The 25,352-nt window shown below is 42.2% G+C and overlaps 1 protein-coding gene across 1 annotated transcript in view; it reads right to left on the bottom strand.

Moving 5' to 3' along the window:
* The window catches only part of thsd7aa (thrombospondin, type I, domain containing 7Aa), a 143,533-nt gene that overhangs the window by 15,558 nt on the left and 102,623 nt on the right, over positions 1–25,352 (bottom strand). Inside the window, exons 10-24 of the mRNA XM_061059810.1 lie at positions 24,274–24,406; positions 23,830–23,933; positions 21,461–21,655; positions 20,942–21,208; positions 16,253–16,431; positions 16,097–16,102; positions 15,547–15,680; positions 13,563–13,716; positions 12,330–12,471; positions 12,115–12,230; positions 11,912–12,029; positions 5,763–5,908; positions 5,312–5,486; positions 2,643–2,816; positions 2,433–2,528 (exon numbers count right to left, since the gene is read on the bottom strand). Coding sequence (XP_060915793.1) covers positions 2,433–2,528; positions 2,643–2,816; positions 5,312–5,486; positions 5,763–5,908; positions 11,912–12,029; positions 12,115–12,230; positions 12,330–12,471; positions 13,563–13,716; positions 15,547–15,680; positions 16,097–16,102; positions 16,253–16,431; positions 20,942–21,208; positions 21,461–21,655; positions 23,830–23,933; positions 24,274–24,406 — 2,139 coding nt within the window. The remainder of the gene's footprint in view (positions 1–2,432; positions 2,529–2,642; positions 2,817–5,311; positions 5,487–5,762; positions 5,909–11,911; positions 12,030–12,114; positions 12,231–12,329; positions 12,472–13,562; positions 13,717–15,546; positions 15,681–16,096; positions 16,103–16,252; positions 16,432–20,941; positions 21,209–21,460; positions 21,656–23,829; positions 23,934–24,273; positions 24,407–25,352) is intronic.

Raw genomic sequence — 25,352 nt, 5'->3', positions numbered from 1 at the left:
GACAGTTCAGTCTGAATATTTATGAGCAGGAGTGCAACTGCATGCGGAGGGAACATTTTTAAAGAAGGAGTAAGACGCAATGTGCCAATCAGAGACGCCCCACATAGGCGCACCATCTGGAGCAGTGGGTGAGCTGATTTTATCGTTCACTTAAACCGTGCGTTGTCTGCTCAGCTAAACCAGACCCATGACCCCATGACTGCAGGCCATAAAAAGGCGATTCGTCTGACGAGAGGAACGCGTTCTTACAGATATGATTCTCCACCTGAGAAATGAGACTTTGTAAAACAATGTTATCAGGACTGAGCTTAACCCTGACAAGTGATGGGCAATGGGATTAAACACTCACTGTGGCACTTGTGTGGATTAAAGACTCATCTGCTTACAGTTTCCAAGAATTCCCTGTCGACTAATGCTTGGAAAGCTATCTGGGATACTCTGGAGGCAGACAGTTTTAAGTAACCTCATACATGCTGTCACTGTGCCCCGAGCAGCTCGACACCTCATATGTCAGGGCTCCATGACGGCAGCTCAACTCATTTACGTCATATTCCTACTATCCGTCTCAAGCCGACATTACAGGCGGGTTCAGACGAGCTGTTAAAGGATTCCCGGTGTTACGGGACTGATCTCAAATGGACATGGATCTCATTTCCGTGAATGCAAAAGCTGTCTGGTTCTACTAAACTAACTCAACCCAAGTCATCTGTTTAATTTTATGAATGATATATGTTATCCATAGTTAGCTGACCTGATTGACAGGCGAGTGCGATGTAACGGTTTGTCAGGAGGCTTAAAACCCGCCTCAGCTGCAGCTCTCAGTCTGTCTTTAGGTTGACTGAAAGTTAGGCTGAGACAGTTGTTGGTTGGGACGGCCAGCTAGCATGAACTGAGTGATCAAGGTGCACCAGCGGCTCCTGTGTAAAGTCGGCTGTGTACTGTCTGTTTCTGGTTTCAAAGACAGCATTATACCTCCACAAAAAAAGAATCTCTGCAGGGATCCGTGCGAGCTGCTCAGAGCTGTATGTTTGTTCTGCACTCTAGGCCCTCAATCTCAGCCTCAAGGTGATACAATAAGAACAAAGTCCACAGTGCTGTGCTCATGGTGGATTCATGTTGGATCTCTGTAAATAATATAACAAAGAGTACGATGTTGACCTGCTTTTTTCTTTAAAGGAAGAATGTGCGACATTTTGCACATGAACACAGCAGAAATCAAGTCTATCCTGTGTAAATGTCTCTCTGAGTCATGACTGTCTACAATGAGTGAGACGCTCGAGTCCCGCTGTCAGAGCTGTGTTTACATCATGTTTACATGGATGGGACGGCCGGCTCCTCCCCTTGTGTATAAAATCTGGTTAAGTGAGGGACTAGAGAAAAGAAGAACAACATACTGTACTCACTGCTTATTTGGACTAACTAAGTGTGTTTAGATCATGATCATTCCGTGTAAATGTACATGCTATGTGAAACTACGAGCTAACTAAAGAGCGCTACCCTTAGCCTGCTAACACAACGATGCAGCTCGAGACAAGGATGACTTTGTCCGCCTCTTGCGCTTAGTGCTTAATGAATGTGTGTTCCAATATTATTACTGCTTTTTGCAAACATGAGGGGATGGAGGTTGGAGGTGTAGGAGAGCAGAGGATCCAGTGTGGAGGAGGTGTCACCAAACAACAGTTTGTTTTGGTTTCATGCTGGAGCTCAAGGGTGACATCTACTGGATCACAAAGCACATTCTTACTTCAAGTGTCTGGAGATAACATTTGTTATAAATTGGCCTTTTGCAGAATAAGATTGATTGATTAAATAACTGATTAGTTACGTCTACCCCCTCAAACATATTTAAAAAGGTTCCTGGTTTTAAAATTATGGAACTCAAGAGATTCTTTTAGATCTGAAAACAAATACAGGTTGAGCTACTTTCAAATAGTGCAAAACTAGTCCTTTTCACATATGCACTCTAAAAGTGTCTGGAACATTTCAGCTGTCAGTTTAGTGACACATGCATCTCACAGCAGGAGACTTTCCCTGGCAGACAGGAGACGTGGTCGTCGTAGGAGGCAGGACAAAAGGCCCAAAAGAGGAACACAGAAATGGCCAGCCGAGCAGCAGGTTTGGATCCTATGCTGACAGTTTTTGCCTTTATATCAACGCTACGTGTAGTTGAACATGTCAGCAAAAGAGATCACATCAGCTCAGCCTGACTTCCCGCTGAAATTTTACAAGGAGGCTGGAAGGAAACATTTTTGAGTAAAAAATTGTCTGTTTGAGGTCACACATGACACCTACCTGGAAGTTTTTCAGGAGTTTTGTGCATGTGTGAAATCATTATAAGACCGCTCAACATCACAGAGCAGTCTACTTTGTGTAGTGGTCACATTTCAGGTTCACACTCATGACCTATTAAGATTAAGATTGATCATTCATACCTGTGATATTGAGTCCATCTGATCGCTGACACCAGACCAGTCGAGAGGAGCCCCTCCATGGTCCAGTCCTCCACTTGTACTCAAAACACTGACCGTCTGCAGGAAGAGCGAGGTCACAGCTTTAGTAACCGTAATGTGGCTTGAATTGTAAATAAAATACTTCTTTATGTTGAAGTGTTTTCACTTCAAGCAGGACTCTGTCAAACTGACCTGTGCACGGCCGAGCCTCCAGCTCCTGTTCTGGACACTGCAGCAGGTTCTCCGGGTCCTGGGCCACGACCGCTCGGGATCGGACTTGGACTGAGCCAAAACCCAGGTCGTCTCCGCTCACGCAGCTCAGCTGGCAGGGACTCCAAGCGTTCCACTCTGTGAGGTAGCACTCTCCTGCAGAACAAACAGGAAGTTCAGCTATAAAGGACAAGTAATCACTGTGCAGCGTTTGAAGAAACTCACAGTTCAAATGCATTCAATTAAATCAGGACTGTCAGCATTAACTTGTGAATCGCTATCAGTTAGGGTCTGAAATTAATGCAATTAATTTCAGCTCCTCAGTGTCTCCCTGTAGTCTCAGTGATCTAAAAGAAGGACCCTGCTGCATCTTTGAGTGTCTCATTTCACTTTAACAAACTCTCAGAAAAGCTCAGCTGACGTGTCCAAAGTAATATCCACCTTATGACATCACACATTGACCTTATGACATCACACATTGACCTTATGACATCACACATTGACCTTTATCATCGTTCCTTTGAGCTGTTTGACGTCAGTTTGGGATCCCTAACCACTTCCTGTTTCTGTCCTTAACTTCATGTCCTAACCTTCCATCTACCGGAAGGGCCTTACTGTATTTCAAAATAAAAGCACGGTTGAAATCAAACAGCAAATCAAGTGCTCCCAGTGACAGCACAAAAATTCACAATAAAAGCAGGGATGAATTAAAACAGCAGGTAAAATACTGATCGAACCCCCACCTTCCGGTTGCGAGATGAGGGACTCTACCACTGAGCCACAGCCGCCCATACTAGTGTCTTTTGACTTTCCATCGTTGATATATTTGCAGCTCATTGGCTGTTAATGTAGATGTTTGGGGTTTTTTGCAGCAGCGTGTTTCAGTCATTGCATTTTTTTTCTTTTATTCTGCAAGTATTTATAGAACTGCATCGTTTCTCAAGTTGCTGCACGTTTTCTTTGCCTTTGTTGAAACTATGGAGACAAATATATGGATTAGCAATAGATCGAGAGACGGTACCTCCTCGCTGAGTACGCAGAAAACTTGGAAACAGAAAGGAACATGTTGATATTGAATTTTTAAAACACAACTTTCTCTAAGCTATCATAGAAGGATTTGACATGTTTGATTCTGATGTAATTATATACAATTATCTGTCATTCTGTCTCACTGTTAGTGGGGTTGTTGTGCTCCCAGACACAGGTCAATAACACACTGTGTCCCATTTATTATATATACATCAAAAACACGAGTTTTCACAAACTTTCCCACCAAAATCCAGATCCTTTTTTCCTCAAAATGTTCTGCCCAGAAGCAAAGAGAGGACTCTGTGAAATAGGTCACCCTGCTCTGTTTGAGGCCGGCGATGTGAGCACATTTCTGAATCGTTAATTAATAGAAGATGTGGTAATTAAGCATGATGTGTATAATCACATCCTTCTGTAAAATATGCATTCACAGAAGCCAGTTTTAAAAGAAGTCTGAATGGACACCTGAGTCCTCTTTAACCTTGTGCTCCTCTCGAAGCCTATTAAAGTTAATTATGGGCTGATTGCACCCACACACAATCCAATTCTGGAGTAGTCGGTTTAAGTACACACACTAACACACATGTTTCTATAAATCAGCAGCTGCTGTTATTACAGACAGAAGTGTTTCTTTTTTCAGCAGCTTGGTAGCAATTGAAAGCTTTTCCACTGAGCTACAAAAACATCCATTATGAGCTCTGTAAAAGCTCTTTGCAGCCTCCCACCTGTGCACATCAGCGCTGCGTTGTGTGGCCCTTTGTGAAGCTCTTCAAAGTCCTCCAATCAAACGTACTCAACAACAAGTGCCTCACCTGTCAGCTCTTTGTTGTTGTTATTGTAGAAAACCTGCGCAGTATTTGTTGAGGTAGGAAGAGACTGACTGAACACTGTCATGTAATGTTGTCTTATTAGTTTGAACCTCCGGAGGAAAAAAACAACTAGCTGAACCAGACAGTAGGGCTGCCCCTCCGCCCCTCCCTCCTCCACTCATCTGGGTGATTCCTGCTTCCTGCTGACTTTGACTGAAGCTGTTTTCAAACATGCACTCTGAACATCTCAACATTCAGGCAGACGGCCTGGAAATCTTCCTGACTTAGTTGCTCACATTTGCACCTCTGTCCTTGTCAGACGGGGTAAGATATCTCATAAAATGAAACAACATGTAAGGGATTCGATACCTGCTTGATACCATGGTAATAAAAATACAAACCATCAGCTCACAAAAATTGGCAAATTTCTTGTTTTTAAATTACCAAACCCAAACCTCTGCACACTGTCTAAATTGCACAAATACGTTGGCAACGTTTCTATATCAAAACGATGCCTATGGATTTGTACAACTAAGACAACGCTCTTTCTCTCTCTTATAGCGCACAGAACATTTGGTGTCCAAGAGTATCGGACATTTTAACAACCCTATTCTGAGGTGTAGACAAAAAATGTCAAAATCTGTGCAAGCGAACAGAGTACATTTATTTTCAGCTCTTTCTCCACAATGAGAGGGTCAACCCAAACAACCTTGATAAAACAAACCATATAACTGTTCATGTTGCATGTTTAACAGCCGGGTAACGCTTTGAGACCAGTCTCGACCTCTGTTGGAGCTCACACGGCCTTCTTACCCGGACAGGGGACGGTACAGGACTCCTGCAGGATGATCTGTGGATCTCCATCCACTGAAGGCACCAGATCCCCGCACAGCTCGTCGTCCACCAGGCTGCTGTCCTGCTGACCTGAACCGTCCGACACAAAGCAGGACACGTTCCTGAAGCGCAGGCCATCGCCGCACCTCGCCCCCTGGTGGGACACATAACATGTTCATGTTTATGTACGTGGTAAAATTAGTGTGAATTCCCTTTTGTTAAATGAGTAATATGCAACATTTTAAATGTTAATATAGCACATATCAGATGTATCCTCACTAAATATATTGGAAGGAAAGAAAAATCAGAATATTTAGCATGTGAGGAACAACATTGTCTACTGTGCTGATAGTGCCGTAAAGCTGCTCGGACAATCCTGGCTGATTGTGATGCAGTGTGCTGACAGGCAGCCGGATGGAGGCTGACTGACCTCAGACTTGCACTCTGACCAGGCGCTGTATCTCCAGCTGAAGCAGGGCTTCACCAGGCACGGCTTCCACTGCTCCATCTGGGACGGACACGGCCTGCCGTCGCCCTGGGGAGCCTGCATCACTGTCCGCCTCCTCCACAGCTTGCCTGCAGAACAGACGATAAGAAGGAGAAGAGAAATGATCATTTATTCATGAGGACATTGACTGGAATGCAGAAACTTGACCGGCGCATTGCCGAAGCCTTGTTAAGATCAGGAAGTTGGGTCAGAGCAGGTGGACGGGTGTGGATGTGTAAAGTGGTTTGGAATATGATATTTTCTGTCAAGGTCACCGCTGAGTGTTTCACCCCACAGAAGATCCTGTAATAAGAACTCAAGTGTTGACGTGCATGAATAAATGAAGGCAGGTGCCCATTAAGTCCAAGCAAAATGCCTTGAGGAGAATAAAATAACGCTGGCTCATTTGGTAAATCCAACGAAATGAAAAATTCAACAGCTCTTAAAGATACAGTACGTAGATTACGCCACAAGGGGGCTCTCACTCAATACTACAATAACAAAAGATGACGTCGAGGCTAGCGGGGAATGCTAGAAGATTTATTTTGGGCTTTTTTATGCCTTTACTGGAGAGATAGGACCGTGGATAGAGCCGGAAATCAGGGAGAAAGAATGAGTGGGGAATGACATGCGGGAGGGGAGCTACAGATCGGATTTGAACCCGGGCCACCTTCTTGGAGGACTATAGCCTCTACAGATGGGGCGTGCGCACTAACCACTGTGCCACCAGCGCCCCAAGCTTTACTACGTCTCTCGAGGACGTTTATACATTGCAGCCAATGAAGCCTACATGCTCGCTAGCAGGTTAGCATCCCATGCTTGCTAACATTTCCTGTTTGTTTAAAAAAAAAGAAAGTGTGCCACAGTTTTCCTTTCCCCTCGTCACATTGTAATAATTCAACCCATTTTGTTCTCTCTCTGCAGAATTTAACCATGGTGCAATACTGGGGCGTCATCAAATGCCCTGCAGCCATTTTGAATATTTATATTCCTTTGTTGTGTTAACTCGAACACGTGACAGTGTTTTGGTTGGAGGGTACGATTGAGGAGGAGAGTACTGTAGGAGGGCCCTTTACCAAACTCACTCTGCATTTTCACCGGGAGCCCCCAGGGAACAGATGTGAGAAAACTCACAATTAGGCGCCGTCTCCGGGGAAATGCATGTCGTGTTTACACACTGTAGCACCTAATACAAATACTACACTCAGCCAGAGTGATGCAAAAAAGGAAAATTAGGCTTCCCAGAACTTTTATTTCTATCAAAATTCTGTGAAGCATTTCATCATGTTTCAGAATAAAGGTATTCTATTCTTCTCAGAGCTGCAGTCTTTGCAGAGAGATCACTAACACCCATTCTTCAAATTAATGGAGGAGTAATTGGTGTAATCTCCATTGTTGTTATTACCAAGCCCTGCAGAACTGCACTTAATGTTGAACACTGTCAGGAACAAGTCCCCGGGTGATGATTCCCCAGCAGCAGGTCTCACCAGCTGCCAGCAAACAAACCACAAATGTGCATGAAACACAGAGGGAGCTGCCAAAATCCTCTGTGACTATCAAACAATGGGCCCTTTGGAAGAGCAGCGCACACGAGCAGTGTCAATCTGTAAGAGCAACATGCCAGTGATTCAACATCAACTTGTTGTATTCCCAACAAACACAATCCAAAAAGTGATCCTGTCACATTAGTGCCGGAGTCCCAAAGGGGGGAAACACTAACGGGGGAACGGAGGCATTTCTAAACGTGTTGCTGTCTAAAAGACTAATTTAGAAAAAAGATGTGGGATTCCTTCATCCTGCAGCTTTTACACACGATGTAATGTCTGACGTTTGATTCTTAGGGGGGTAAATGTATCTGAAAGTATGTCAAATGTCCAATTAAAGTTCTTATTTTTGCCACCTACAGCCTCAAGTTGTTATTCAAAGTTAAATCCTACAAACATGGACGCCCTGTGCACAGCACTGTCAGTACTTATAGCTTTGTGCAGGTGATGGAAGGAAACATAATCTTGACAGCTAATAAGAAGATTCACTGCACACAAGAGGGGCGGAATTACTTACATACACAAACAACACGTTTCGCTTGTGTCATCAGTTTTTGCAGCATTTACACAGGATGCAATGTCTGCAGTTTGATTCTGGGGGGGGGGGGGGATATGTATCTGAAAGTCCCTCAAATGTCCAATTAAAATTTGTATTTTTACCTCTCATCATTTTCAGAGTCCAACAATCTTTTGGAGGGATGCTACACTCAGGTTTTTATTCAAAGTGTCTTACAACATTACAGACATAATCCACACAGGGTTAAACATTTGTGTTCAAGTTATTTGTGTTTTGTTTTTTTTCTTTGCTTGATACAAAGCCACGAGACTCACTGACAAGACGACGTTTCATCACGGAGAACACAGAAGCTGCTGCTCTACAACTGCTCGATCAGCTAAACTGTTAACGTTGTTGCATGAATAATGTGTTGGATCTGAACTGATCACAGACAGCGCTCATCATGCACAACAATAAAAACTCAAAAGTTCAACCTTCCAGGGAAGGAGCAGATTAGCAATTTCAAGTGATGTGCAAGATACGATTTACAGTTCATGTCGGTGGAGTGTGGTGGCTTTAAAGAGTGTAACAGCTCTTTCCTGTCTTCAACAGGGATTTGAAGTTGCTGGACTACGACTGCCCCTCTTTGTCAGCTTGTTTGTGTTTTCTGATCATATGTTTCCGCTGTGCAAAAGCTTCTTTCAAACCGTACTCATGTTGACAGTGTTTTGGACCCCTGGTTGATGTACTAGTTATAACCAGAGAATATGAGAGGGATGTGTTGCCGGCCATCACTGGGGTTATTATCTTGTAAAGGTAGAATCAAAACGTAGGGACTCGGGTTGGGAACCAGAGGGTTGCCGGTTTAAGTCCCAGTGCGGACCAAGTCTGGAAATTGGTCTGGTAGCAGGAGAGGTGCCAGGCCACTTCCTGAGCACTACAGAGGTTCCCTTGAGTAACACCCTAAACCCACACCAGCTCAGGAGCGCTCTCTGTGGGGAGCTCCCTCGCTCTGGCATCTCTCCATTCGTGCATGTCTACAGGATCCTGTTTGTGCATGTGTGTGTATTTCAGCCTGTGTGTGTTTCCCCTCGAGGGATTAAACAACAATGCCCTTTAAAAAATCTGGGCTGTATATTTCTAATCAAAGTTCACCGCCTCCCTCGCCTTCATAAGTGCTGCTTTTTCTTCCCCGCAGAAGATGTAAGTTACTAATGCCCACTGACAGTAGTTCGGTCCTCGTGCTCAATGGTGTCTCTGCGGGAGGCTGTGGCAGTGTTTGGGTGGCACTGAGATCTGCTGGGCCTGTGTGCAGGCCTCTGCCAGCTGTCTCCTATCACAGTTTGGCTGGAGAACACACAACGGCATGATTATCTATGCACGCAGCTTGGACTCATCCAGGAAAATACAGCACCTGATTGATAGCAGCACCTTGCCGCTTCCAGGTATGTTCATTTGCTTGAAATAACAACCCAGCTCATTGTCATTCCTGGCTGACGAACAGAAATTAGCTTCTCTAGGGAAGTTTGCGCTCGCAGCCAGCCTGAGATAAAATGAAACACAGGAAGGGAAGCGAGGAGGCCCTCTCTTCCTGTGGCCTACCTGCTGTTTTCTGTGCACAAGGAGAGAAATCCTCCCCGCCTGGGGACAGATTAAGGTTACCACAATAGCTAAAGCCTGTATTGGTTTCATATCTACTATTTGCTCTTGTTGCCTCTGGCTGCTGCTCTTCTCAAGGACTCGCAGAAAGCAGAGTGCTCCCCCAGCCCCAGAGCACACACTCGTAATGGACCGCCAATCAATGGCCTGATCCTATGGAATTACATGTGAGGACATTATTATCCCCCTCTCAGTCAGTTTAGGGCTATAACAACGTCGTTTCTCACATCATAAAGCGTTTCTGGTTTCTTCCATTACCGTAAAAGAAGAGGCCGACTTTCTTCAGCACACAACAGAGAGCCGAGCACGGCGGGCCCACAGCAGTGATGGTTTACCTAAAGCTATGGAAGTCTTATGTTATCAAAGCTGAGTGAAGAGGCTGCCATGTTGGGGAGTTCATTGAAATGTAATCTAATAATAATGCTGTATGGACGAGGATTACAGGGGGGCTTCATGGGAAACATTTCTGAATTCTGACTTTGATTTGAATCTTTCTTCAAATCCTTTTTTTCTTTCTAATATTTATTTTATTGAATGATTTCATAGCTTTCCGTCTCGTGACCAGTTTGGACTTGAAGGTCAAAAATAGAGATTGTAGGACTCCCTACTTAAACCTTTATTTTTACTTTACTAAAATTACTAATTGTAAATCTTTTCTTTTGCAATTTCAGTTCAAATAAAACTTTAACCGAGCTCTGACTTATAACTCAAAATGATGCTCTTTAAATGTTCTGTTGCTGCTCACATGCAGCCTTAACCCTCAACTGTATTGATGGCTAAATCAAAGTATTTAAGTACGCACATAATTATCCTGTAAATACATTTGCTTTAACAAACAACACCCTCGTTTTTCAAAGTGGGGGTCATGACCACGAGAGGCGTCATGGAAACTTGGAGGGAAGAGCTAATAACATTATACATGACATTTAGATTTTAATTGTCTTTCTTTCTATATGTTTTTAATCACTGAATATTGAGGTAGGCGGTCTTAGGGCACCATCACACGCCGCTCGGTTTGCCAGGCAAACAGCAAATCAACACGTGTTGCGATCATGAGAGCAAGCAAACAGATAGAACTGATTCTTCTTAAAGCTTCAGTGTTCACAACATGGCAACCCATGTGCACATCTACTCTAGGGAGGAATGGGTTGGGGTTACATTTTGCTCCTTTAACAGCGTTTTGCCGTAAATAAAATCGTAGTACTTATATTGTGTTTAAGGATTCAGCCTTTAGAAGTTAAAAACCAACAGATTAAAAAAACATGAGATCTCAAAGACGTCATCAGTTAGATTGTACCTCTCCTTTTGTAATTATTGTGAGAGTTTATAAAGGTCATGGAAGGATATGAAAGCCAAGTGATGACAGACGTTGACTTCTGAACCTCTTTGCTGCTTTTTAGCCAACATGGGAAAACAGTCTTGGAAGTGCACACAAGTCAATGTTATTTTAAACATCTGCTTTTTCCACAGCAGCTGAAGGAAGGAGGTCAAGCGACAGGATTGAACGCTCCAGCTCTGGAAATAGATCTTGTGGTTGGATTCATTTCTCAACCAAAGTGTTTAATCCTGAAACCCAAACAGCCAGCAGCTTGATCCCTCTCATTTAATGAATCCTGCAGACAGGCCGGGACTCAGAGGACAGGAGCCTTTTACCCGTTTCACCCCTCCCCTACAATCAGCTGTAAAGATCTGGCTTGGACTGATGTCCAGCAAAGATTATCTGCAAGTGTGAGGGAATGACAGATCCATGCTTACACCTCCGAAATGTCTCATGGCTCATCATGATATGGGACACGGCTATTCTGTCTTATTTGTGTGAGTATCTTGTTTGAATCACCTGTGGCCTGTTGCACCAGCTTTGTGCAAGTTCAACCATAACCTACTTTGAACTTTGATTATAATTCCTGCTTTAGAATCGGGTTTAAACACTACTAACATGTGAGGTGTTGCACCAGCTGGGATAGTTCCAACGTAGGCAGAAGTTACAACTTAAATCTCACACCTAGCTCCTACAGTACAGTAGGTGTAAATTTGTATGCAAAATGCGGTTGTCATGGTGATCATTTTGAAAGGTGGGATATCTTGGAAGGGGCTGCACAGTGGTGTCTCACAGCAAGAAGGTTCCTGGTTCAAATCTGACAGGAGCCTCTCTGTGGGGACTCTGCATGTTCTCCCCGTGCATGTGTGCGTTCTCTCCGGGTACTCCGGCTTCCTCCCACAGTCCAAAGACATGCTCGTTAGGTTAACTGGTGACTCTAAATGGTTCGTAGGTGTGAATGTGAGTGTGGCTGGTTGTCTGTCTCTATATGTCAGCCCTGTGATTGACTGGTGAACAGTCCAGGGTGTAACCCCGCCTCTCCACCCTGAAAGGATAAAACAGCACATATACACACCTGCCAGTCCACAGGTGTGAGTGCACTCAGACCACGATGACCAATCGGACAGCTGGCAGTTGACAGGACACTCCACTACACAGGAAGCGTTCATCTGCCACTTTCTCTCCAGGCCCAGCTGTGAGAGAAAACCGGGCTTAATGCACTCAAAGAAACATCAAAGAATAACAGTGGTTTTAACAGGAAAATGGAACACAACTCACCTCTTTGCAGAACTTGAGGTCGACAGATTTTCTGTCGCTGCGCACACAGTCCAGCATCCGGGTTTTGATGCCAACTCCACACACTGCTCTTTCACTGAGCTGGCAGGTGCTCCAATCTGAAAGGAGACAATTCATCAGCAAAAACGACTGGAATCCAACCAATCAGCACTACTTAATGTTTTAATCTGAAAGATTGAAGCATTGTTTAGTCCCACCGGTGATGTTGTAGGAGTAGTGGAAACAGTTGCTGTTGAGCTTGCAGGACTCCGTCTCTTTAGTTGGAGGACACTCCTTCTCCTCTCCAGGCTGCCGGAGCGGGTAAGCACTCCTCTCCCGGGTACTGTTTTCACTGCAGGGCTGTGAAACAGAGGGAATGATCGGGACCGATTCACTCTTTCTCTGATGCATTCGCACACATGACGAGCAAATAGCATTGCTTTTGTTTTCTTGTAAAGCTTAACACCTTCCATGGCATTTCACGGCAACATACTTAATAGTGACATGTTTCTGTTTGCATACTCATACTGATGTTGAGTTTGAATCAGTTCATGCAAAGGGGAAAGTGCCGCACAGCAACAACAACACTGGTGAGAACAAGAGCATGTAAGTGAAGCCTGAGAGAGAGGGATGTTTGATGAAGTGGAGAGCTGATATCGGAAAAGTTGATGCATCAACGTTGACGCTTTGGTTGTAATGTTTGAGCATGAACTCAAAGCATGCATTACCAAGAATTGATTCAAACTCAACCTCTGCAGGATAGACAATAACGTTTTTGAAGCACTTTCTAAACAAACCAACGCGTCTAACAGGTGTTGCTTCTGGAAACCACCTCAGATGATGAAGAATTGTTATTTTGATATACAAAACTCCACCAACAATCCACTCATGCTCTAGACCAAACCTCTGCATAATCAAGATATGGATCAGCGTATGAATAATTTGTGTTTTCTAGTGCCATGACAGTGAACAGGTATTACTTTAAATGGTCCGTCCATGCTTTTCTAGGGAGCATATCATCTGGAAAGCAGTAGACGGTTGCCATTTTAAAACTGACATAACAAACATTTTTCCTTGTCTCTGGGTGTTTTGGTGTTTATGCAGAATGCACTCAAACTTATCTTACTGTGTGCACTAGTGTATTTGTCTAATTTAATGTGATCAAAAGCATCTAATTTTACTTAAAATAAGCCATAGTCATCCAGAAAAACATCTTATTTAAAGAATAACAGGCAAAAAAGCCTGAATTACAAGTGCAGCAATCAAAATGTACTTTGTTTTCTTGATATTAGATTTGTGAAGTAAATGGGTCCTATACTAAGCGTAATGCTACTTTTTGACAAGAAACCACCAAACCCACTTAGTAAGATATGAGAGTTTGCATACTAGAATAGTTACTTCTTCTGAGGACTAACAGCACAGTGATTGAGATGATAGTATGTGATTTTTACCAGCGGGCAGGGGCTCCAGGCTTCCCAGTCTGATAACACACAGTCCTCGGGGCAGGGCAGCCGGCTGTTTCTGGCTCCTAGAGGCATCTCCTCCGGGTCACACAGGTAGTCCTCCACCTGCTCCGAGGGCCCGTCTATCGTGTTTAGCATACATCTGAACACAAAGGGATTCAGGGAGATTAGTCTAAAATGTATTACATCACCGTTTTAAGTTTAAAAATCAAAATCTGCATCTTCAGAATCAAAGGGTGGATGTACCCAACAAAGCTAAGCCTCTACAATAGAGTTGATAAAACATGGTCGTCGCAAGTTAACTTTTGGTCAACCTAACAACAAGCCAAGAAGTGAAGCTGAGGCCGTTCTTAAGCCTCCTGACAAACAGCTATAACGGCCTGCTAGCAGTCAGATCAGTTATGTGATGTCCCTAATTATGCATAAACTGTTATCCTTTATAAAAATCAAAACGGATGAGTTTAAAAAAAATCAAAATCTCTATTCAGACCAATTTTTTTTATTTCTTCTGTTAAAATCAACATTTTGATATGGGTGCTAATGGGAATCCCGGGGCTTTTGCAGAACTGAACTTTTTTGCACTTCCACATTGGCCTCATTTTCCAAGTAGGGTTTGCTGCTTGGTTTGCACCAATTTGATGATGGATGTTGGGTTGGTTGGAGTTGTTAGCCAATGCTTTGTACATGCCACCCAAGGTCCATACCAAACTGGGAAAACACTGGACTATGTCTATATTTGCAAATTTGTTGTCATTTGTTGGTGAAATAACAAAAAAGATAAAACAAAACATGTTTTGTTTCTTATCCGACCAAAACAGAGCAAAAATACAGTGGATTGTAATGTCCACATACTTTTGTCTATATTGCTTACATTTTACTTGAGCCTATTCAGAGAGGTGAAGTGCACAAACTTATCCTGCTAAGAGAAACTTCTGACATAAGGCAAGTTTGAATCCCACTAAATGCTCTTTAATGTGAATCCTTCACTGCTCCTCCATCTCCTATAGAGCCGAGATAAAACAGTGCTGCACCTTCAGGAGGAAGTTCAGCTTTGACAGGAGGTGACCTTACAGGCTGAACTGCACTTTGTTGTACTTTTGTACTGGCTTCATTTTTCAACACCAGACGTTACTGCTTGGTCTTTACTATGTTATGTCTCTAAAGCAAACAGAGAACGATCTTTCAAAAAGAATAATATCTCATATTCAAACAGCTTCGGAGACATCAGAGACACAAGTAAAGTACCAAAGTGCTGCAGAGATTCAGACTTCTATAATCATGGACCGCACGGCCGCCAGTATCTCCTCTGATTTTTATGTTTATGAAAACATCAGAGGACATTTTTAAGTAAGCACTAATTTGATAAATCTACCATTTAAAATGGACCAATTCTCCACTGAATAACTCAAATTAACTTCAGTTAAAGTCAGATTTGAGTTTGGCTGTCCTTAGTCAATATTCATGTTTGATTCAAAGTCAAAGACAGTACCAGAAACAGCGGTAGCATCACGGTCCAAAAAGTGAAGTCAAGGTGAAATATTTGTTAAAGTCAGATGGGACGCCTTTGAAAGTGTGTGACTCTACAAGAAAATGAGCCAGGTTTCTTTTGATATAATGCTTCTATAAACTTTTTCAAAATGAGTTTATGGTAAGATTAGCCGATATATTTGCTTTAAAAACGTACTCACTTCTCTCCAGCTCCAACGTCACCCAGACAAAAACACAAGGCTGGGCTTCACAAACCAATAGGTGACGTCACAATGGCTTCTACCGCTTCTTTTACACAAAACTTAAGTGCATCCCGGGATACTTCTGTATCCAAAGTTCACACAAGTCATCTTGTCTTTGATAAAACATGACAGCTCAAGAACTTTTGTAACCCACATGGGGCTCTTTGGGCTAAATGCTGAACAGTGACAGAGGATGGTAAAAGTCCATGAGACCCATGTTGGGACACGTATGCAGATCTTACCTGACTTTCCTGGTCTGAACACCCTCACCGCAGTTATCCTTCAGGTCCACATTGCTGACCTTCCACACACTCCAAGGCTCGGCCACCCAGACGTACTGCCCACAGTCACTGAGGCACGGCACCACCTCGTACACCTGACATACAAACACCAACGTGAGTAATCAGCCATTATGTTATCAATTGTATAGCAAAACTGGACACCAATCAAAGAGTCCCTATTTAAAGACTCTTTAGAGAAGACTCAGACCAAAATCAGACACAAAAATAAAAAATTACGGCTTCAGTGGACTTAAAGGTTCTGCAAAGGTAAAATGGAGTCAAGTGGCTTTTGAAGAGCGAAATTTCAAAGCTTAATAAAAGGTCTCCCATGTAAAAAAAACAACTTATAACCTTAAATTTTGAGTAAAAGCTTCATTGAAATCTAACCTATATAAGACCGTTTTTGGTTCTTAATTGCTGAAAGTAAAAAAATATCAATTTCACAGTCCGTATAAGTATTATAACATCATTACTACAGGACAAGGTCAAGTTTATAAAACAGCACACTTACTTGAGCCTGTGAGAGGAAGCCATTCATCAAAGTGGAGAAAGGAGCAAAAGAAAAAGGCATTCAGGTTAATGTACTCTGGAACAAGCACTTGAAATAATCATAAAAATGATCAGAATAATTCAGAATCACATCCTAGTGTGAAGTGAATCCTCTCACCTGGTTGACGTGGTCCAGTTTGGGACACGGTCTCCCGCCGTTGTAAGGTTTTTCCCTGAGCCACTTGGAGCGTACTTTCACCCCGCTGCCGCAGGACTTGCTGCAGCGTGACCAGTTGGACCACTCGCTCAGTTTGCAGTCAGAAGGGCACGGGATGATGCAAGCCTCCTCAATGTATCCTGTAACCAATCAGATGAAAGAATATATGATTCAGTACATCATCCTCTGCAGACAAGACAAGACTGAAAGAGTCAGACACACGTGGTAAAGACATTTTTAATGAAGCATCCCTGAAATGGAATGGCTTTGATTTATTTCAAGGATGTTCTTTTCAATCCTCCCTTATTCCATCTGGTATAAATTGGTAAATGGTAAAAGGACTTGAGCATATAGACATTTCTAGTCTTCTGCCTCCTCAAAGCGCTTTTATACCGCAGGTCACACCTACACATTCACACACTGATGGTAGAGTCTGCTATCCAAAGAGTCCATCAGTTTTGACCAATCCCATTCATACACATTCATACGCCTCCAACGAAGCAGCAGGAGCAACAGGGGTTTAAGTGTCTTGCCCAAGGACATATCGGACATGTGGTTGCAGGAGCTGGGTATCGGACCCCTGACCTTCCGGTTGAGAGATGACCGACTCTCATGACTGTTTTTAACTCTAATGTGTATTTAAGTACCATAAATAAAGACTAGATTACAAAAACTCAAATGTAGCAAGTCCACATAAACTTTCTATTTTATAATACTGAAATAACAAGTAAGGCCTGAATTGCTTGTAATGAGTAAAAACAGCTGTGAGTGCAGCAAGCAAAGTCCACTGAAGTTTGTTGAGACAAGATATCGATCCTATTCAAAACACTTAACAAGTTAATTTTGCTTGCTGGAACAGAACAGAGGAATAGATTGCATAGAAGCCGAAGAGGCTGTCAGGAAAGGCTGAGGCTGTCAGGAAAACTCTAATCATAAGTGTTTACTTTCAGCACATGGTCAGTTTTCACCAAGTCAGATTGTTTGCTAAGTGGGCTAACTTCCATGCAACAGTCGGGCAGCATTGGTTTCTTTAAAGAAGCCCAAACATATAATTAAAAAGACATGCCGGTTTAAAAACGCTATTACAAATTTTAGGAGGTTCCGAGATAGTCCACCGCCAGCAACAGCTTGACAAGAAGGGAAACTTTTAGTGTAATGATTTGCAAATGTTCACACTGTACCCACAACTCCAGTACTCAGCTTTCTATATCTGTAATAAAACTAAAATGGTAAAAAAAACTGTCCGGTAAAAGTTTTTAAAAGGAATATAGGTAATGGTTGAAGGAAGAATACTTGACTGACTGTAAGAGGAAACACCAAAAAAGAAACACACTAGAAGGTAAAGTGATAATTAAAGCTCCTGTGAGGAAACAGGAGCTGGTAACAAAACAGACTGACAGTCATACTGATGTCTCAACATGACCTACAAAGCTAAAAAGAACATCAGGAACACATTTGACATCTCTAATATTGGCGCTGCCACTGGGTAGGTGTCAGACAGGCGATCAATGGAAAGCTCCTGATACAACCTTTGTTTACACTATACACAGAAAGGATTGATGAGTTTGGTATTTAAAACAGAGCGGGGAGTTTTTTTTATGTCAGAGAACACTCCTTAATTGTGTAAAAGACAAAATCAACAATGAGATCAAACAAGGGCGTTTGTCCTCAGGGGTTGGAAAGATGAACAAAAAATGAAAGTTCCTCACAGTGGCTTTGATTGCAGCGCTGGAGCAACAGGGATAAGATTTTTGATTATGTCTTGATGGCAGAGTGATCTAACTGTATGTGAGGCCATGATGGGTTGTAGGGATTCTCAATTCAATATTCTGACTTTCTTATCAAAAACCAGAACTCCAAGCACCACCAAACTTGTCTCAACCTTTCCTCTGGAATAAAAGCATCCTTGCTCTTACTCAATTCAGTCCTCTATTTGACCCCTGCCATACACAAACCCAGCATCACTCATATCCAGCTGTAGCAAAAACATGAATATCACAGGGAAAGACCCGCCAATTACCATATAACCCCTCAATACTCTGGCAGCAAAAAGTCAATCAAAGACATCTTAACCAGAAAGAATGCAAATAACAGTACTAACACTGAGTCCAGTATCTTTCTTTCCAGTTACAGCCAGTTACTATCAAGCAGCCGCATACTGGGAGGACAACTCTGAGTCACATTGAGAAGGGTTTCTCAATGAGCAAACACAGACACGCTCATTCCCCCCCGGGTGCTTTGATGTGTTCTTGTATTTTCCCAGAGCTGACAAGCAGAGTACGACAGCACTGTGATTCTTAATTCCCTTTCCTCCCTCTGCTGGAATAGACTGTTGAATGTTAATACAGCGCACCACAAAGCGGCATGGCGGATAATACATCCCATAGTAACTGTGATTTATTGTTGAATTTACACTGGAGCTTTGATAATCTAACACGGACACTGGGTCAAATGACATCAATTTAAGAGTTATTTGCTGTCACTATGTACTTCGACAAGACTGCATTCTTGAAGGAATACTGTATTTCACTGAAATATAACATTTTTGTTGGAGTTGGTCTCTTTGTTGCAATCTTATTTTTAGTGGCACTGGAGAAAGTTTACCAAAGACAAATGTGTCTTAATTCAGAGTTTGTATCCATTGAAATCCACAAGATGCATTTCATCCAACAAACTACTTCTGTACTAAAATAGCCTGTTTGTTAGTGACTTCCAAATCCATATGGGCTTTGGGCTCACCTCTTTGGTAAGGGAAGGTCAAGGATGGGACAACAAAGTATTTCTGTGCTTTCCTCTTATAAGTGGAAAAAGGAGGACTGGGGGATGGGAAAAAACACTTATCAATCAATCAATCAATCAATCAATCAATCTTTATTTGTATAGCGTCAACTCATAAAAAGTGTTATCTCGAGACACTTTACAAAAGAGCAGGTAATAAGACCATACTCATTGTTATGTTACAAGAAGCAGGTAAAGACCTTACTTAATGCTATATTACAAAGACCCCGCTTAATCCATCATGAGCACTTTATCAAACAAGCAAAAGTTATGGTGGGCGCTGTTCAGGCAAGCCATCCATCATCAACTTATCAATCTTGCTTTTGTGTTGATGACCCTGATGAAGGCCATGAGCCAAAAGGCATCGGTCTAACTTGTTAATAAAGTTGATCTCCTTATTACAAGTGTTGCTGGAGCATTTTGACCTCTTCTAAGCCTTTCACTCTTCATGCACCTTGTCAGTTGGTGAAGTTTGTGCCACAAAATCCTCCTTTTCTTCAATCTTGCTTTGTGCACATTTAATGTAACTTTTCCTAAACAGCTACTCTAACTATAATAACCTTCCGTGACAAACAAAGTAGAACAGTAGCATTGCAGAAGAAAAGCTTCGCCAATAATTTGACCCAGAAATGTCTGAACGAGTAATATCCAACAAAAGTTTGCCAACATTAGCAAACTTTAGTCATAACATTAGTCACCATAAGCTCATACCAGATCAAATAAAGCAACAAAACTCCTTGGGGCATCAGTTGAGCAATGGGGTTTTTGTGTGCTTGTGAACTTTACTTTAAAAATGTGTTATTTCTCTTCAAAAAGAGGTTGTTTTTTTGACTTGGAGAGGGGGGTTTACGGGAAATTCAATCCCAGAAACCATTGGCTATTGTCTGACAAATATTTAGCCTCTAGGGCCCTGCAGTGAACATGTTGGTGCTTACTGTGTAACCAGCAGACATCCATGTATTGGCTAGTTTTATCTGGGCCAAGACTTCTTTTTCTATCCACTGGCCTTTGTTGGAGTTAAGAGGCTCTGAATCACCATCCACACGTTGAGAATATAAATAAAAGCTACATTATCTGATGATGGCTGTTGGGTTCAAGGTTCATCAGATAAGAAAGCAAGACCCAAACACCAACAGTTTTGTGCCAAACCTTCAGATTCTGCCTTACATCTGTTCTTTCTGGAAGACGACCAGATGTTGGCCTCCAGATGTTCACCTCATTGATAACTGCTGCCGACAGCAAATCACAAGCATTGGAATATACACATTGGAAGTAAGGAAAATACTGCTTTGTACATGGACAAGTTGTACATTTAGGTTGTTAGTATAACTTATAATAGAGCCATAACATAATCAACATTGTATTATATAGCATGTAACAATTGTGATGGGGTTAGTGGTTGTGCTGGCTAGGAGTTCAAATGATTGCAACATTTATTGCACAAGTCAATAATGTGAGCTGCATTGCTTCACAGGTAGGTTAACAGCATTACCTAATTTCTAGCTAGTTATTTCCAACTTTGATATTTTATTGTTCTCCATTGTCCACCTTAAAAAGTCTTGTTTACAAGATCTCACGCTCTTCACGTCATGTGCAGGGGGAGGAGAGATCAGGTAAGATTTGAAAACCATCGCGGCTGGTGTTTTTCTCTCAGATAGATACAATCTTAAAATTTGTCTTTTCATCATTTTAACAAAATTGCTGTGTACGTTTGTATGAGCAGGGATAGTGAGATACATATCAGTGAGATAGTGAGGCATAGTGAGATACATTTTTTAGCCGCAGATATTTTTTCGGTGATTAACAGATAGAAACTTAACATTTTATTTTGAGAGCCAGAGTTAGCAGGTCATTTTAACATAGAGGGCTCACCATGGCTGTTGCAGCGAGAGGTCTCCACGATGCGGTTGTCCTGGTCGTAGCACACCATGGCCTGGTAACGATAACCCTGGCCGCACTCCTTGATATCTCCTTGGACCTTCATGCCGAGTTGACCCTCAACTCGGCCACCCTCAGGTAGGACACAGTCTGACCAGTTGCCCACAGGCTGGGCGTTGTACTTGTTACATGGGCAGTACTGGGTCTCACTTAGAGGATACACTTGGTTGTTTTTACACTGGTCACGCTTTTTACTTTTCCCTGCAAAAAAAAAAAAAAAAAAGTTGTATAGAAAAACCCATAAAGTATAACAACTGAAGGACTTGCAATTTTGCGATCATTCTTCCTGAGGATAAAAAATGAAGACGTAAGACTCCGGACATTTACAGGCTGTCTTCCCTTAGTAACTGAGGGACTTTAAATACAAAACTTGAAAATTACAAACTGTCTTTCACATCCACTGACCTTACTCTTGAGGCTAATTTAAACTGGAAGTTAAAGTCTGTCTCTCACCAATGAGCATCCTCTTGCGCGTCCTGACGCCCACACAATCAGCTGAGCAGGGAGAGAATTTGGACCAGCTGCTGAGTTGACAGTCTTCCTGGCAGGGCAGCTGGCAGGGCTGCGTGAGAGGCGGCATGGAGCTGGCAAACTTTAGACAAGCTTCAATGTCTGCCTGTCCACCATCCTGCTTCCGGCATGAAACAGCTATAGGAGAATGGAAGGTTGGAGCTTTAACAAGAGGGCCTCCATGCATCTATAGTTTAGAGTTGGGGTCGACACTTCATTTTAACACTGCATTCTGATTGTACATGTCCTTTATGATTTGTTCTGGAGAAAATGTATAAAGAAAAACATAATGGAAATACTCTAGTAAGATAAGTATCAGATATTTGTAATGAAGTTTAAAGATTGCTAAATGTTACATTCATAGACAGTAAATAAGAACATGACATTCATTTAAGAAGAAAAAAAAAACTATTTACAAAAAACAGCCATTTTCAAAACCAAGTTTTAGTCTAAAGTAAAGTTGGGCATCTTTGGGTGTCTCACGATTTCGATTCGATTGAGAATCTATTTTTGATTCAAAACGATGTGAGACTGGCTGAATTTCTTGCTGCTCAATTTGGCATTCAACTGAGTGAAAGAGCTAGCCTTAGCACTTAGCAGAGAGTGACTGATTAGCCAAAAAAAACATAGATTTTTGAAAGTTATGACTTTATTTAAAATCTCAGAAGATGTACCAACTGTAGTCTAAAGGAATGCAGAGGAAAATAAAATAAAATTGTCAGGTCACTATAGTGACTTGGCCATGCATATACATACAAAACATACTAATTCATAAATATACCCTGCTCTTTGTCCATGTAACCAATTTTAAGAGGACTTGCTCCCTTATGGCTGAACTGGCCAGAGAGAGTTGCACTATAACATATGGCAAATCAAATTGACTTTTCACAAGTTGTATCATTGTGATAGCCAGATTGATAAACAAGTATGGATATGTGTTTGAGGTCAAAATAATAGACAATATTTAAATGTAAGAAACAACAAGTGGGAACGAGTCGATGAAATCCCTGCTACGGCCAGTTGTGAGTACATACTTAAACACTCACACACTCTCTGGTCTTCTCTTCAATAACAAAAAGTGCATCAGGAGGTTTCAGGCATTGTTTGAGTATGTTTTAAAGTAAACCAACAATAGACCTTCAAATTTTGCTTTGTCAGCTTGGTGGTCCCTTGTTGTTGAATACATAATGAAGCCAAGGTCCACAGTAGGATATAAAGATAGGCAAGGACGGTCACACACACACACACACACACACACACACACACACACACACACACACACACACACACACACACACACACACACACACACACACACACACACACACACACACACACACACACACACACACACACACACACACACACAGGACTGCACACTGGCTTTGGCCTTCTGCTAGTTGTATTGAATGAGTGGGTGAATAGCAAGAGGTTCGTATTGAATTGTGTCTCTCCAGTTCAGAGTATACTATTACAGGTAATGGTACATAATGACAAAAGCCTCCCAAGATGGAGGAGCAAGATACTCATCATTGGAATCAGATAATGGTATCTGTCTCTGACACTTTAATAGGAGTCTGAGTGTGTGTGTGTGTCCTGATAGCAAGTCAACTGTCTGCCTCCTACTCAGGTCACAAGCAATAATGCTACACTCAGCAAGTAGCCTGAAAAGGGTAGGACATGTTTTTGTTGTTGTTGTAGAGACTGTCTATTTTGAGGCTGTTGTAAATCAGGAACTAAAATGGTGAATTAATTTGAGCTTACATAGTGCTTTTCTAGTCTTCTGACTACCATAAAACTACCTAACCTATTCACACCTATTCACACACTGATTGCAAAGGCTGCTATGTAAAGTGGGATTTTTAGCTAATTCCATTCATACACATATCGCAGATGAAGCAGGGGTTAATGTCATGCCCAGGGATCGAACCCCCGCCCTTCCAGTTGAGAGATGACCGACTCTACCTAGGGGTTTTTGTTGCATTCAATCTGTAACATTCACATATCTCCTCTCAGACTTATTCCATTAACAGCTGGATCAGTTTGATTAAATTCAACCCTCAGGTGCAGCTTTTATGCCAACTCCCTTGTTCCAGGCTGTAGCACATAAGAGCCTGTCATTGGAAGGATCCAAGATCCCCACTTAAACCATCTCAGTTTGGTCTAATACCATTTCCTCATGACGACTTATGGTTACACTGCTCCTCCTGCTCTTTAACTCATGTGTTCATATAGGGTAAAAGACATTGACATATGAATGTTTGTGCAGTCTGTGTGTTTGTGTATTTATGTGTGTGTGTGTCTGTTCTCACCCCGAATCTGCAAGCCAGGCCCACAGGTCTCCTGAGCTCCAGGGCTGTCCTGACGAACTGACCATGGAACAAGCTGGCATCGACGCCATTTGTGGGTTTTCCATCTGAAAAAAGAAAATTAATATAAGAATCAAAGGGTGTTTAAGTCAGATGAAGGGAAATGGCTGCTAGTTTGAATCCATGTGCCAAATACAAAGTAAAAGTAAGATATCTTGCAAGAAGATCCAAGACGATGCACTGTTTACTCTATCCATTTAGTTTAAAAAAAACATAACCCACTCAGATGTAGTGGTGGGCTCAATCTGACTGTCTGACTGAGCTCACAAGCTTTTGGACTAAAGATACTGGAATCCAAGGATACTGTGACGGCACGGTCATAGCCATCTAAACTTAACCATTACTCCTTAAAAATAACAGATTTCATGTTAAATATGTAAAAGTTACCTGTATCCTTGACAGACAGATGGAGCATCACACTCTCTCTCCTGGGTCAGAACCTCAGGACAGTCTTGTCCTCCGTTGGCTGGTGACTGAATGACGATACGTTTTCTGTACTGCTTCTTCTTGATGTTACCACCTTAGCAAAGGAGGAAAACAAAAGAAAACGTGTGTGAATTAACAATAAAATAGTCTGACAAATAAATAATGGTAAACGGTAAATGGACTTGAGCTTGTATAGCATTTTTCTAGTCTTCTGACTACTCAAAGCGCTTTTACACCACGGGTCACACCTACACATTCACACACTGATGACAGAGGCTGATATGTAAAGTGACCATCAGAAGTAACTAATACCATTCATACACATCCATATACTGTCGATGAAGCAGCGGGAGCAACTTGGGGTTAAGTGTCTTGCCAAAGGACACATCGGACATGTGGCTGCAGGAGCTGGGGATCGAACCTTGGACCTTTTGGTTGAGAGACGACCGACTACCAACTGAGCCTCAGCCGCCCCAGGTGAAAGGGTCAAAATGCAACAGAATAAACTATGTTCACTTATTACAGAACTTCAAAAATGTAGATATCGTTTGTCTGTTCTGCTATTTTTAAAACAACATTTAATCCGTCCATTGAGTGTAAAGCAGGCCAGTTTTTCTGTAAGGCATCCACCCGCTCAGCCTCTGCTCAATCTGACCACTTCAAGGAGAAGCTAATACAATCAAATGGGAATATTGAATACCACCCCATCATCTGCTCTGGTATCTCATACATCTCCATGGGTGATAGAGGTTATGGATTTTACAGGAAGTCTGCTGCTATATCTGCACTATCATATCAGATGGCACTTCTCACAAGGCTAAAGGCAAGGAGATTCCTGCTGGACGATCATTTATCAACGACTGAAATGATACAGATAACAGAATAAAGTGCTCCTTTCATCTCATCATACAGAGAAAAAGAGCTTTCAAGTGGGAAATGTCTAGAAATGAATATGGCAAGAGATACCATTTCTGGGCAGACATTTTCATATCCAGTTGAAAGTCGTGATCCTCACATTAAGAACGGAATAATCTTTTTGT

This window comes from Labrus mixtus, chromosome 16 (assembly GCF_963584025.1).
Source record: "Labrus mixtus chromosome 16, fLabMix1.1, whole genome shotgun sequence".
Lineage (NCBI taxonomy): Eukaryota > Metazoa > Chordata > Actinopteri > Labriformes > Labridae > Labrus > Labrus mixtus.
Note: the sequence above shows the minus strand (reverse complement) of the source record. Positions and strands in the feature narration are given on the sequence as shown.